The sequence below is a fragment of the Haemaphysalis longicornis genome, unplaced genomic scaffold (assembly GCF_048455015.1).
Source record: "Haemaphysalis longicornis isolate Haplotype H1 unplaced genomic scaffold, Haemaphysalis longicornis Haplotype H1 scaffold_6, whole genome shotgun sequence".
NCBI classification, from domain to species: Eukaryota; Metazoa; Arthropoda; class Arachnida; order Ixodida; family Ixodidae; genus Haemaphysalis; species Haemaphysalis longicornis.
The window spans coordinates 20,761,875-20,775,065 of record NW_027526407.1 but is presented as its reverse complement, the minus strand read 5'-3'; the positions used below and the strand labels follow the sequence as shown (position 1 = coordinate 20,775,065).

Below are 13,191 nucleotides of genomic sequence, written 5' to 3'. Positions count from 1 at the left end.
TCACTCATAAAACTCACTAAAGCCCGTTCTACATGGTGCGAATTTCGCTTGCGAATTCGCTGGAACAAACATTCGCACTTGCGAAGTTCGCAATGCCTGGAATTGTCGTCTACATGGGGCCTGAGAACGCCGCGATTTTCGCATTTCAGATGCGCCTTGTTTGCAGACTGAATTAAGTTTGCCACCAACAAAGGTTGTGATTTTAACAAGGGTGGTTTTATTTGACTTTCTTGGCAAGTTGTTTCTGCCTGGTTTGCGGTAAATATGAGTTTATCTGCGGTTTTATATAACAATCGCCAATTCTTTATCAATATACGCACACACAGCAGAGAAGACAAACGTTTTGGTGTGCCCGCGTTTTTGTCGCGCTCATACAAGCAACGCCATCTGGTTTCCAAGCGTGCAAGTGGTGCCGAGCTGTGCTCCTATTGGCCGCAGGTCCAGCCCCTCTACGCCGCACACGCCGCACGAGCGGCGTTTGCTCGACCGCTTCAAATGTTTGGCACTTTGCCCCAGCAACGAAAAAAAGGTGGTTTTGCCGCACGAGCGGCGCCGCATCAGCGAATTCGCCGGCGAAATCGCTCCATGTAGTACGGGCTTAACCCTACCCTTGAGTTTCCCATCAGAATTTGCAGAAACTCCCCAAATACAGCAGCTTTATTAGCCTAATGCGACTCAACAATGCGATTTGTCCTTTGGAAGGCGGCCGCGTTTCCCCCCCCCCCCCCCCCACCACTTAGAAACGTTTAACCCTTTTTTATCGATGGACCCTACCTATTTCCTGTTTAATTGCCAGCTCTTGTGCAATGCTCTTTTGTGGGCTGTGTCTATTCTGTACATCCGCGGGGGGCACACCCAAAACACATCCTTTGTTCATGCCTGTATGGATCCCTCCGAACCAGTCTCCCTCCCACTGAATACCTTATTGTATACTTTTCCCTTCCTTTTGAAACCGCGATTGTCTAGTCTTCCGCACTTGCAGCCCATGCCAGGTACGTAGCCCCGTCGTCGAGCAACCTCGACCGCTGCCTTGTAAATGCGACCCTTTCCTCTCTCTCTTTTTTGTTGCTGTTGTTGTAACATAGGCTTAGCCCGACTGCATGCATACTCTCCGTTTTCGAAACATCTTCCGATCCTTCTCACAGTTTTCTGGAAATCTATATAATAAATGTGTTCCAAATGTTTGTGACAGCAAAATAATGTAGCTGTACTCTGATGAAGGCAAGTCCCGCTGCCGCTACGTAAGTAAACGTTCTTGGTTATTGTTCTTGCTGTGTATCCGACTCTTTACTGATACCGAGTGTATAGGCAAACGTGCACAGTCGGTATATTTTATTTGGGCCTGCGCAGCCAACTCACGAGCTGGTAAATAGCAGCTGAGCAGGAAATCGCCACAGAGGTGTATTAGACAAAGCTCTCTTTGTGATTTTCCGTTTAACATGAGTCCCATAACAAACGCCATCTTGCCAAGATAGCGCTAAAGTACTTCTGTTATTACAATACGTACATGACTCTAAGCTGTTTCAACAACATTCGCAGCGGGAAGGAACTACAAGTAATTGTACTTAAATATCCTTTTCTACCCTTCATTCGTACTTCCGACGTCTTGTTCGTACCCTCACCTCATTTTCAGCCTTCAGCAGACATACGTGTTCCATCAGCATGTCTGTGTGCTTGGTCGTCGCCTCGTGTACGACCACGTCGCTTCGCGCTGCCTGAAAATGATTCCCATTATACACTTTTCGTTGAAGTTAAACCAAAAAAAAAGGTTTAACTTGGGTGCTTTCTAGAATAAGTAATAAAAAGAGCCCTGTTAGAGTGATGTGCGTATGTGGAAGGAAAAGAGGCAGTTCAGGTTTCTCATACATTTAGAAGATGTCATTGGGATCTGCGGAAAAGTGTCAGATTCCTTGTTTATTCCTTTGGGAAAGCTTCTGGGGAGCAAAAACTGCGAAGTTTTTCTTTGTAATTGTCTGATGAGATTTTTATTGATTGATTGTGGGGTTTAACGCGCCGACGCAACGCAGGCGATGAGGCGCGCCGTAGTGGAGGGCTCCGGATTAATTTTGACCACCTGGGGATCTTTAACGTGCGCCGAAATCTCGTACATCTGATGAGATTTTTAGAACATAGCAGAGGAGGGTGGTTTTGTATATTGTGCTATTCTTGCAAGAGATGAATTGACCATTACACATGGGATTGCTCACTTGTTGTCTACTTGCCTGGTCATGCCTTTTATTTTGTTCGGCCAATACAAGCCAAGTAAAACAGCTTTGATTCACTTTAGGCGATGTTAGAGCAGTGTTGATACCTTTGCAGAACCCAGGACCATGTAGAGCCAAATAGGCAAACCTTAATGTATTTCCACCATCAACAACACAGGGCTACCTGATGATTTTTAAATGTAAGCCATCCCTTACGTCCGCAATGAAGAATGCTGGCAAAATGGGAAGGAGTTATCTCGGCATCGCACCACATAAACGCAGCCGTAGCAATCTCATTGAGAAAACTTTACCCTATATGATTTATAATTATGGTTAAAAAGGACACGCACACTGAATTCGTTTGCATCGCAGTGAGGTCTGAGCATCATAAAATTCGAACTCACAGAAAAAGAGCACCCAAGCTGGTAGAATGAGCACTTGACAGGCATCTTGGGGCATTGCGGCTGATGCTCCTCCTCAAGCTGAAATGAAAATGTGAACTTAGAATATGTCAACCTCATGTCGCACCAAATGTAAAGGTCAAGGCGAAAGTTATATAAATAAAATAACTGCCTTATTAACGACCCTCGGAAGAGGAACTATACTGTATGTTGGAAAGGACGAATTAGTGACTGTGATGACTGACATCCTCGGGCTTCGAAAAAGGCGAGAAAAAGGTGAGGGAAGATGAAAAAGAAGAAGCACCACGGGAACGCCCGGCGAAAAAGCACGACAAGGGAGTGTGGCGGTGGAGCTAGCGGCGACACAGTGCTGCAGGAACGGGAACAAAGATAGCGCTCGGGACATGGTTCCGGGTCGATCCAAGGGCGTGCTTGCTCCGCACACCGAGAACTGTACCAGGAGCTGTTCCGTAGGATCCGCTACGGCCACTTGCAGGAGGACGACAAACATTTTATTAAGCCTTTAAAGGCCCCTTAGGGGGGCGTGGTGACCTGCGTACCGTGACAGCAGCAGCCCTCGCCGTGACCACCCGTTGGGTGGGGTGCGTCGTCCTGTTGGCGTTGCCTAGTCATCACAGTCAGGCGACGCATGGCACCATCTAGGGACATGTTTGAAGCGATGTCCACGTGCATGGGGCCCTCAATTTAATCGCTCAGAACCGCTTGTTCCCGTAGTGCTCGTAGTGAGTTCCGCTCCGGCGAAGCTAACATCCTAAACCAGGTTCAAATCCCGTTACCGAGTTTTTTTTTATTTTCAATTGTTAGTAATATGTGAATATTAACAGTTTTTTTAACAGTTGTCATGCATATAATCTATTTATTGCATCCTTATCCATTATAAATGAGGTTTCGGGTATTTTTGTTTCCGTTTGTTCTGTTTTAGATGCAGCTTTTTGAACGTTTTATGCGGGTTTTCCCCTTTTGGGTCGGTTTGGGCTATTTATGTTGAATACTTTGCTACACCATGGTTTTCAACCATTGCAGGTCCGTTTTGGCTGTTATTTATTTCAGTTCGGGTGGTTTTGTATGCTTTAAGTACGTTTATGCTGTGATATAACCCTCTTAAGAAAGCTCAGGTGACGGCTGGCTGTACTGACTACTAAACGCACATACGCTTCCGGACCGACGTTAGGGGCCGAGGTCTAACCAAGCAGGCACGAGCGGGCTGGCGGAGTTTTCAAAATGGCGGCCACCGCAGCTCTCCCGTCTCTCGGTGTGCAACATCGCCCCGGGGGAAAAGTCTTCGCCTGCTTCGACACGTCTTCGGGCCCTCAACACGATCGACTCACGAATTCGGGGTGTCGCTTCGACGGTCCATTGACGTCACCCCGTCATACATTAGAGCGGACCGTGACGTGCGTGTGTCGATTCTTTTGCGTGTGTCGAGTCAGACAATGTCGAACTCATTGTCTGACTTGTTTTTTATCCTTCGCGTTGCGCGTGCGCTGCAGTTTGCCTTTAAGATCCCTAGTCTCGTTTCCGAGTGTTTGTTTGTCCGCATCATAATATATGTTTTTGTCTCGTTCTCATGCCATGGCTTCATTTTTCGACGATCCTCCTCCCCGGGTCATATACCCACATGCTTAACACACGGCCTCACAGTGACACATCCACTTCAATGAAGTTGACTTAGTTTAAAGTGGTGTTGAGGGTAAAACTTGTAATACGCCCGTCCCGCGCATTTTCCCGCTGTGTTATAACATACCAATGCTCCCAACACTCAGTACTACTTGAAGAATCTTTATGTTCCCAAAATTTGAAACTGTCCAAGAAGCATTTCAAAACTATTATGGCACTACCACTGTTATAAAAAATAACAGCGTGCAGAGTTACACTAACGATTCGTACTGTTTTGCTGTTTTGCAGCCCCGAAAAGTCCTTTTTGGCTCACACAAGGGCCACATGTACTGCCATCTTCGTGTGTCACAACACAAAAAAAAAACTGTCGGGGCTTGTGCTTCGATTCGAGCGCCTTGCTGCAACAGCCGGTAAAATTGCCAGGGCTCAGCGCACATAGCTTTATATGCCAAAGCCCACGAAGAAGGATAAAGTTTATGGCAACTTGCCAAATCTTAAAATCACAGCAATTTACACTCGGCTGCCCTAGTCTCTTTTCACAGTTTTACCATAAAACATGCTGAGGAGTAGATTTTAAAGATAGCTGTCCGAATAAACTGCCCGCGATTCCGTGGGAAACATTTTTTTTTCATCGGTACGCAAAGTTTTCAAACATACACAATGGCAGGAAAAGTCCAGGTTAGCTTGTAATAAAGGCATTTGATGCCTTTGAAGGCAGCCCGAGGTGTTGGGGTGAAATGATGGCGGGCCGTTTTGGGAAAAGAGAATGAATTTTGGGTAAGAAAATTTTTAGAGGCATAGTTGGCAATACATCGTGCGTTTGTTCGAGATCGAGATACCGTGACCACACATAGGAAAATAGCAAGAACGTATCAACGCAATCACCTCAATAATTGTCGAGAATTCTCGCAGACAATATTTGCAAGTGCCAGGCCGATGACGGCAACTCCCTTCATGTATCTGGAAACAAAAAATGCCGTCACTGTGGAGGCTCTTGGTTCGAATACTGTTCGTTTACACTTCATGCTTTCTCACGACTACAGCAATTTCTATTTTAGGCTACTGTACGTCGTTCTAGGGTTACAAATGGAGTGGAGTACGATATCAAATACACACGGTATCAGCAAAACATATTCAAGGCTATTAGAACTAAAAGCACGAATGAATAGACTCTGTGTTGCAATATTTGACGCTAGCAAACACAAAAAATATCAGAGGTGCATAAAGGACAACACATATTTCCTTGCTGGCACACAGGTTTAGGCTACTGGAAATAAATCATAAACACCGTGTTGCAACATGCGGAACAGTCAGAGGCAAAGAAATCACGGCTGCATAAATTTCATCAACTGTTAGAATGGGTTCCTTGTTATATCGGTGGCAGCTGTTTATGTAGCCGCAGATAAATACCGTGGACATGCAGCAGAGAAAAACAGAAACACCAGGCAATGAATTAGGGTATAAACCACGAAGGCGCTATTGCTACTGATTTAAAATACATTGGAAAGAAAGACAAACAGTACTTGGGTGGGAAATGTATGTTAGGTATGTAACAGCAAAAGGCGTGTCCCATTAGACATGGCAACCTGAAATATTTCAATCGGCAAGAACTGAAGCTAGAAAAGGTTGTTTTAGAATGAATAGGGTTCTTCTAGGTATACAGGGAATATTCGATGGCACGTGGTATATAAAAATATCAAGTGAAGAATAATTTGCTGATTTTCGAAAACGTTCACGTGCAATGTGCAACGAAATCACTGCGCCCCACGGTTTGGACCCACTCGCTTGCTTCTGTGATAGCTCGCTGCAATTCGCTTCTCTGTAAGCTATGTCCCCGATAGACGGATCGGCCTTTTCATCAGTCGCTTAAAAATGTATGGAATATAACTAACGGCTACCAAAGTTATCTGCGGACCACTGGCGTCGGATTATAAACCTGCTTTTGGAGTTCAGCTGTGTGAAAACAATAGCGAAGTACGGTGTCTGCAAAAGCAAGGCACATAATATCGCGTCAAAAAGGTACATGCCACAACTGCAGTTTGCGACCTCACACAAAATAGAAGTTCCTTAACCTTGCGATGGTTATTGCGTTTCTTAAATATTTATTCTTCCCTCGCGCCTAATTTGATTTCTCCAAACTTCAGGCGACCTAAACTCATGCTCACAAAAATGAACTCGTACCAGTGAAATCTCGGTGGCTCATTTGGTTAAATCGGGCGAACGGTCATCCACGATGAGTATTTTTTATACCCATGCCTAGCCACTCCACACAAGCGCCGAGAAGAAGGTTGTCCTCCGTTTTCTTTTTTTTTTTTGCAATTCGGACTATCTCTATGAGCAGCCTAAATGTGGCATTTATATTTGACAGCATTAAAATTACGCAGTCGTATTAGTTGTCGGAGATTTTGCTAATCACTTCTTGGGATTCGCGACTACCTGAATGTTTTTTTTTCTGACACTGGGTGATGCTTGCGTGGTAGGGAGCGTTTGCAAGGTGAAAGTGAAGTGTCCGGGATGCAATATCGAAAATCTAGAGGCATTTGTCCTAGAAAGAACGAACTTAATTGTGCATACCGCACTAACAGCCAGTGGCCCTAAAACGCCATCCGTGCAGGCAGTTCCCCGTGAACATGGAAGTCACGATAGCCTTCCAGCCCCATAACATGTGCAAAGGGGGTGGAAGGCTATGATTAAAGGGGCCCTGAAAGGCATTTTGAGCAAACTAAATGAACTAGCGCACTCGTTAGATTGGGTCGTCAACGTCAGCTGTGCCAAGTATTACTCTTTTACGCGCAGCGGAAAGCTCACACTTTTGTTGCAAAGTCTGTCGCTTTTTTCTCACCCTTCCCTTCGTATTTTTGGACGCCGCCATCTTCACATGTCTACATCACCAATTCCCAGATGTTCGTCATGAGCTAGACATCCTGCTATTGGGCGGCTTTTTCACGCACTTCCGGCAAAGAGATGAGTCGTCTGCTCAGCGTCGGCTCGCCGGCTGATCTGCCAGCGGAGTGCCGGAGTACTTGGACATTTTACGACAAACGAAACAAGTGAAAACAAACGCTTAACCGTTTGTATTGAATGCAACACGGCCATAACACGACATGGATTTTATCTTACGTGAGTACGCACCATAAAGAAAGCCCCGTGGCACTTCTTTCGTGCAATCGCAGACAACACCCTGAGCCGAATGTCCGGGTTTGACGCGTACATTTTATTCAACTTCAAAACAATCCAGAGATGCGTTTCGAACGAACGCAACGTCACAACATGCGTTGCAAGTCTGAACCGCGATTGACAGACGATGGGTTGCCTCCTCCTGCCCGTTGTACATTCGGCACTCCCCTCACACCCGGTTTCCGGGACGAACAGCAAGCCACTGAATTCTGGCACGCAAGCGAGAAGGCTTTTAGCCAGGCACACTACACATACCCCATGCGAGGTTGAGTCGTACGTCGTTCGAGAAAGATAATCCAGACCATGGGAAGCACTATCCACCCGCAGTACAACGTCGCATTTCATCGCGAAACGAACGCGTCCACTACACACAGGAGGCGATGCACACACAGACACACAGCTTCGGTAGAGTGTACTAGAAGTTTCTAATACACTCTAGCTTCGGTCGCTGCATTGGCTTAGCTGCAGGCTTCGTTCGGACAGTCAGCGATGCTACGACGATACAAAGCTGCGTGAGGGCGACGTGCTAATTCCACTTCACGTATTTAAAAACACAGGGGCAAAGAACTTGGTTCATCGGAAGCAAAAAAAATTCCCCCGCATTTCCCCGAGGGGGAGAATGTGAAAGTGCGAATGCACGGTTGTCGGCCCGCTTGCGGCGCTTGCGCTCGGCCCCCGCAGCCCACCGCCTCGCCGCCTTCTCTTCCATCTCTTCCATCGGGTTTGTAGTATCACGTGTACACCACGCAGTTATCAAGCCGCTATAACGCCGCTGAGTCGCCAACGCACGCCGCTGACGACGTAGTTTGAATGCGTTAAAGATATAAGGCACGTTACTGACAATATCAGCGTCGCGTCCGTGGCTTATTCGGTAGAGCGTCGGGCTGCGGCCCGCAAAGTCCTCGGATCGAAACCTGGCGCCGGATGCTGTTTCTTCTTTAAAGAGCACTGCGGACGCCGCCGACGCCGCCGCCGACGCCGGCGGTGGATGGTTTGGGGTCGCTTATAAAGTGCATTCGCTCTTAAAAAATCTTTCCTCCATTGTTGTGCCTGAAATATACTGGCTAGTGTGCCGAGGGCGGGCTCCAGGCGGGCGCCGGGAGCGATGTACGCGGCCGGCTGCCGCTTGGGACGCTGCCGTGCGGGAGTGTGCGCGTTCGCCCGGCCCGAGCAGATCGCGCGGTTGCCTCCGCGCTGCGTAGCAGACGGCAGCGGCAGAACTTTCCAATCCCGCTTGCGGCGAAAGCGAGCGAAAGCGACGGGAATTCTGTCGCGCGACGAAAATTTCTCCCGACCATTCGACAAACACGATCGTCGCGCGACAAAGTGACGGAATTCCCATCGCTTTCTCTCGTTTTCGTCGCAAGTGCGAACGGGCCTTTATGCGCAATCTCCGTCCCACATAAAATAAGCTCTTGCTTGTCGCCTGAGCATACGGTTGATATGTGAATACGTTACACTGTGCTTGCGAGTGTATTTAAATGATGTCACTAGGTTTGAAACGTAAGCGCTCGGCGTACAGCTTTGTAAACGCAAGCAGCCTCACGTACGCACGCTATTTTACTGCTAATAGAGAGTTTTAGTACAGCGTTTGTTGCCTTTGCATAAGCTAAACGCTAAATGTTTGCGTCCCGCTGCGTAAACATCGCGAGGGGAGTTTTAGTAGAACGTCTCATCAGTTTTGCGTTGCGACATGCTAATGCATACGGCGCCATCTGTCAATTAAATGTTTTCCGAAACGACTCGCCGGCTGATCTGCTAGCGGAGTGCCGAAGTGCCTGGACATTTTACGACTATCGAAACAAGTGCAAACAACGCTTTCCCATCAGTGTGGAATGCAACACATGGGTGCAGCTTGTCAGAACACGGCTGCTCGCTGCTCGAGTGCGGCGTTGGTTTGCTCTGCGCCTTCCCGTTCATCGCCTCTGATAAAGCAATCCGATCCGGCGCGTTTTGTGCACTGGTTCTGTGTAGGTTTAAAATGTATTTTTTCACATGCCGCCGGTAGTAGGAATTACAACCGCCGCAAAATAACACCCGGCACCAGCGGGGCCACGTCTGAGACCGCGCTTGTTGGATAAACAGTGCGCTGTGCACCAAAGGGAACGAGCGCACGATTCTCCCCGCGCGGCTGCGAGTTCGCCGCCGATACCAACTGCAGCTACGTACACCGCGAAAGGGCAAGGCCAGGCCGCACACATGCGGCCAGGTCTTTCGTTCGCTTTTCCAGCCTTTAGAGGAGTGTCCATGGTGTCAACAAAGATGAAAAAGCCGAAAGAGCTGGCCCGTAGCAGACGGCAGTCTGTGGGCGCGCAATAGCGGAAGTACGTCACCGCTGAGGAGCGGAGCATCATGGGAGGGGAGGCCAACAGAGAAGAAACAGTTGAAAGGAGGAGGAAATACGGCGCGACGATAATGCGCGGTTTTTGATTTACGATTTCTCAGCTAATACTCATCGCTTTAACAAAATTCTTGCAGGAGGAGATTGCTAATACATTGCTTTATTTGGTTACATGTACATCCATGCATCGGCGGAAGGCATTTCAGGACCCTATTAAGTGCATTCGAGCGTGGACTGGATACCTCATAAGATTTGTGTTGCTACTTGTGATGCGCAGATTTCACCACATGTTCCTGATTCTCTTCGTTATCCTCACAGCAAAACTCAAAATCTAAAAAGTGTTTTAATGTAAAGGTAATTCCGGCATTGATTACGCATCAATTTTGTATGTGCATATAATTGTGTTCTCTCCCTTTTGTATGTGTTATGAAGACAGGATTTCTGCAACGGGGTTTTGGCGTTTCTCAAGAATTTTATTTTTGGCTGTCAACTGCGAAGTATATATCAAAAACATTGATGAATGTTTTGATAAGAGTGTAGACGTCGCCGTTCTTTGATTACACGCTTACAATTAGTCGCAATGTAGATTCGTTTGGCTATGCGGTACACGGGGTGATGTGCTTTGAAGGTTGTAAATACTATCAAAGCAAAGATGTAAGGCCACCATCACGGCATACAGCAGTAATTTCCCACCGTGTAAAACTCTGGCTATGCTATACTTGCTTGGCTGCGACAGTGCTTATCAATGCGTTGCACATTCATGAGTTCAGAAACTCGCGGACACACAAGAATAATTGGCGTACCGTTGAGGTGGTCGTTCTTTTTATAGAATGTGGTACTGTGGGAAAATGTCACTGCACTGGGCAGTCATGTCACAATATCGTTGTCACAGTTTTTTCTGTTCTCAGGAAAGCCTGAGCTTAGTGCAAGATAACGTTAACTTCTCAAGCAATATTTAAAGCTCACATATGGGCGCAAGACGTTATTGATTTCGACGTGCCATTTGGAGACCTCTAAATAGGCCTGCCTGACGTCGAATTTATCAGATATTGGTCAGATGTGTGAAATTGCCATCGACTCTTTTCTGCTTCGTATTGAGGTCAGCAAAAACACCACTTCTGAAGGCTGCCATTGCTTATAAATCTTATTGAAGATGTATATAACCTCGTGGGTAGCTCTGTCAAAAAAGTAACACAAAATCATAACAGCGATTATGTCGGTCTCTCATAGGTAGTTACACTAATGGGACAAAAGGTCCTAGAAAGCTTTCTATTGGAAAGTGATCTTTCATGGCGGGTGAATTCACCTGTATATTATACGAAACATCGCGAACAGGCATTGACGTAATAATTAGCTATGGCAAGCAGAAGGATTTACGCAGTAAGCGTCTGGCAAGCAGTTAGACCTTCCTCAGAATCTTAACTTCACTGCAATAATAATCAGAGGTTTTATGCACTGGGACAATGTACTTTCTTACAACTGGTTTTTCGTTGTTAGCGCTGCGAGAACAATATTCTGGGTTTAAAAGCAACATATCACCTCCTTTTCCCATGCTTCGATGTCGCTGTTGCAGAACTTGCACTCAACCACTCTCTTAGGGCAATTCTCGGCCATGTGAAAGGCCAGTGTCTTGCGGTCATGCAAGCTTTTGCAAAGTGGACACTCTACTTTTGTTTTGAGGGCACAAGATTTGTAGTGCACCTAATGAATAACAAGAACAAAATACCAATAAATTCAACAGTTTTTGCACACTACGTTGGAAAAATCTTCCAAACAAGAAACAGTTAATAAAAATAAAATATTCATGAACCTACAAACACCAAAAACACCGCATAAAACAACAAATAATGTAGCAACTAATAGTTTTTCAATCAGTATTGCTGATGTTTTCTACTGTAACTGATTTTCGTTACTTTCTCTGTAGCTGGAACTATAGCCTTTGCTTTTGTTAACTGGTAAAGAGCACAAAAAACTTGCTAACGGAAAAACATGCGATTCCATTTGTTCATGAAATTTAACAACTATGCCTGTCTAGTTAGTTCCAATAAACTGAAAAAGCCACAATTATGTCAATCGGGATCACACTGCAAATAATTTAAAGCGGATTCCTATTGCAACAGCTCTAAATCGGGTAGCATAAAACCAATTTTATTTGTCGATAAGATCAGTTCCTTAAACTGCCGTTTGGTTACTGCCACAAGACATTAGGATGAATTGCCGAGGAAAAGATTTGCTTGTATAAAGAAATTTAACGAAGCAAAACTTACTAAGACGTCCTTGAAGGTACCTTGATAGGTGCATTTTGGATTGTCGTTGGGGCAAGCAGCGGTCAGCTTCTCCAAAATTCCCCATTCTTCGCCATTACTGCTCATCTTTAAAAGCATCAAATAGAACAAACAAATAAACCTGATATATAATGAGAAATAAAAAAAAACATCCACAATAACATGTGTTGCACTCAATGTGTATGTCGAAGGCACATCACAGAACACAGTCAAATACTTCAGCAATTTTATACGATATGTAAAGATAGGGCAGACACCAGTATTATTCTGACGTTGTTTTCCCAATGATAGTATCCTGGACTCTGAAACACGAACTCGTCGCAGAGTGAGCTATAGCACGCACCTGAACCGCTTTGACGCCAAATATTCTGCACCGGCGCCTTGATAACCTATTTTTTAGACACATATTCCTTATCTATGCCCCATAAAGCTATTCTGGTATTACTTATTGGTCATAATGTTGTGCTGCACTCAAGAATTTTTTTTAAGGCAAGCTGAACATAGATTTTTTTCAAATTTGCTGGTTTATCTGGCAAGGATCGACCAAGGACGTTTTTGAGTTGTACTCATGACTTTTCACTATCGAGTTAAATTTGATGATAGGCGAAAAAAATTCCGGCAATCTCTACTAGCGTGAATCCTGCGGAGTGGCGAAGCGTGCAGTGTAAAAGTATTCTCGGCGCCCTGACGTTTTCGCCAACAGAGATGAAACTGGGTAGGGGGGGGGGGGGGCGGAGGGGCGGACGAGGAGGGGTGGCAGACATATACAGCTTTGCTCTAAACGTCTCGTGTCTTTGAAGCCCGAAGCGTTCCAGCGCGAGACGTAAACGAGTATCCCGGTGTTTCTATAGGAGGCGTTACGCTCTCTAGGTGTTTCTCTAGGAGCGTTAAGAATCCCATTAGGGCTTCGCACCTAATGGGATTCTTAACGCTTGGTTCAGTTCGAAACGATGATTAGTTCGTGCGGTTAGCATTGGCATTTACTCTGCACTGCAAGTGTTCTAACCACGCACCATAAAAACTATTAAACCAGTCTCGTGTGCCATGGTTGGTGTGGCCGCGTGGCTGTACTAATAGCCCCAGCCTGGGCATGGGTGGTAAGGAGAGTTGGTGTAGTTGGATCTACAGATTTAAATTTGGCTTCA

The 13,191-nt window shown here is 46.0% G+C and overlaps 1 protein-coding gene across 2 annotated transcripts in view; it reads right to left on the bottom strand.

Moving 5' to 3' along the window:
• Positions 1-13,191, bottom strand: part of LOC144142284 (uncharacterized) — a 102,507-nt gene that overhangs the window by 6,947 nt on the left and 82,369 nt on the right. Inside the window, exons 12-16 of one of the 2 annotated variants that reach the window (XM_077673659.1) lie at positions 12,029-12,133; positions 11,301-11,462; positions 5,129-5,203; positions 2,609-2,686; positions 1,623-1,715 (exon numbers count right to left, since the gene is read on the bottom strand). In XM_077673659.1, the coding sequence (XP_077529785.1) occupies positions 1,623-1,715; positions 2,609-2,686; positions 5,129-5,203; positions 11,301-11,462; positions 12,029-12,133 (513 nt within the window). Of the gene's footprint in view, positions 1-1,622; positions 1,716-2,608; positions 2,687-5,128; positions 5,204-5,246; positions 5,830-11,300; positions 11,463-12,028; positions 12,134-13,191 lie in introns of those variants that run through there. The other variant, XM_077673660.1, reaches the window with a different exon arrangement.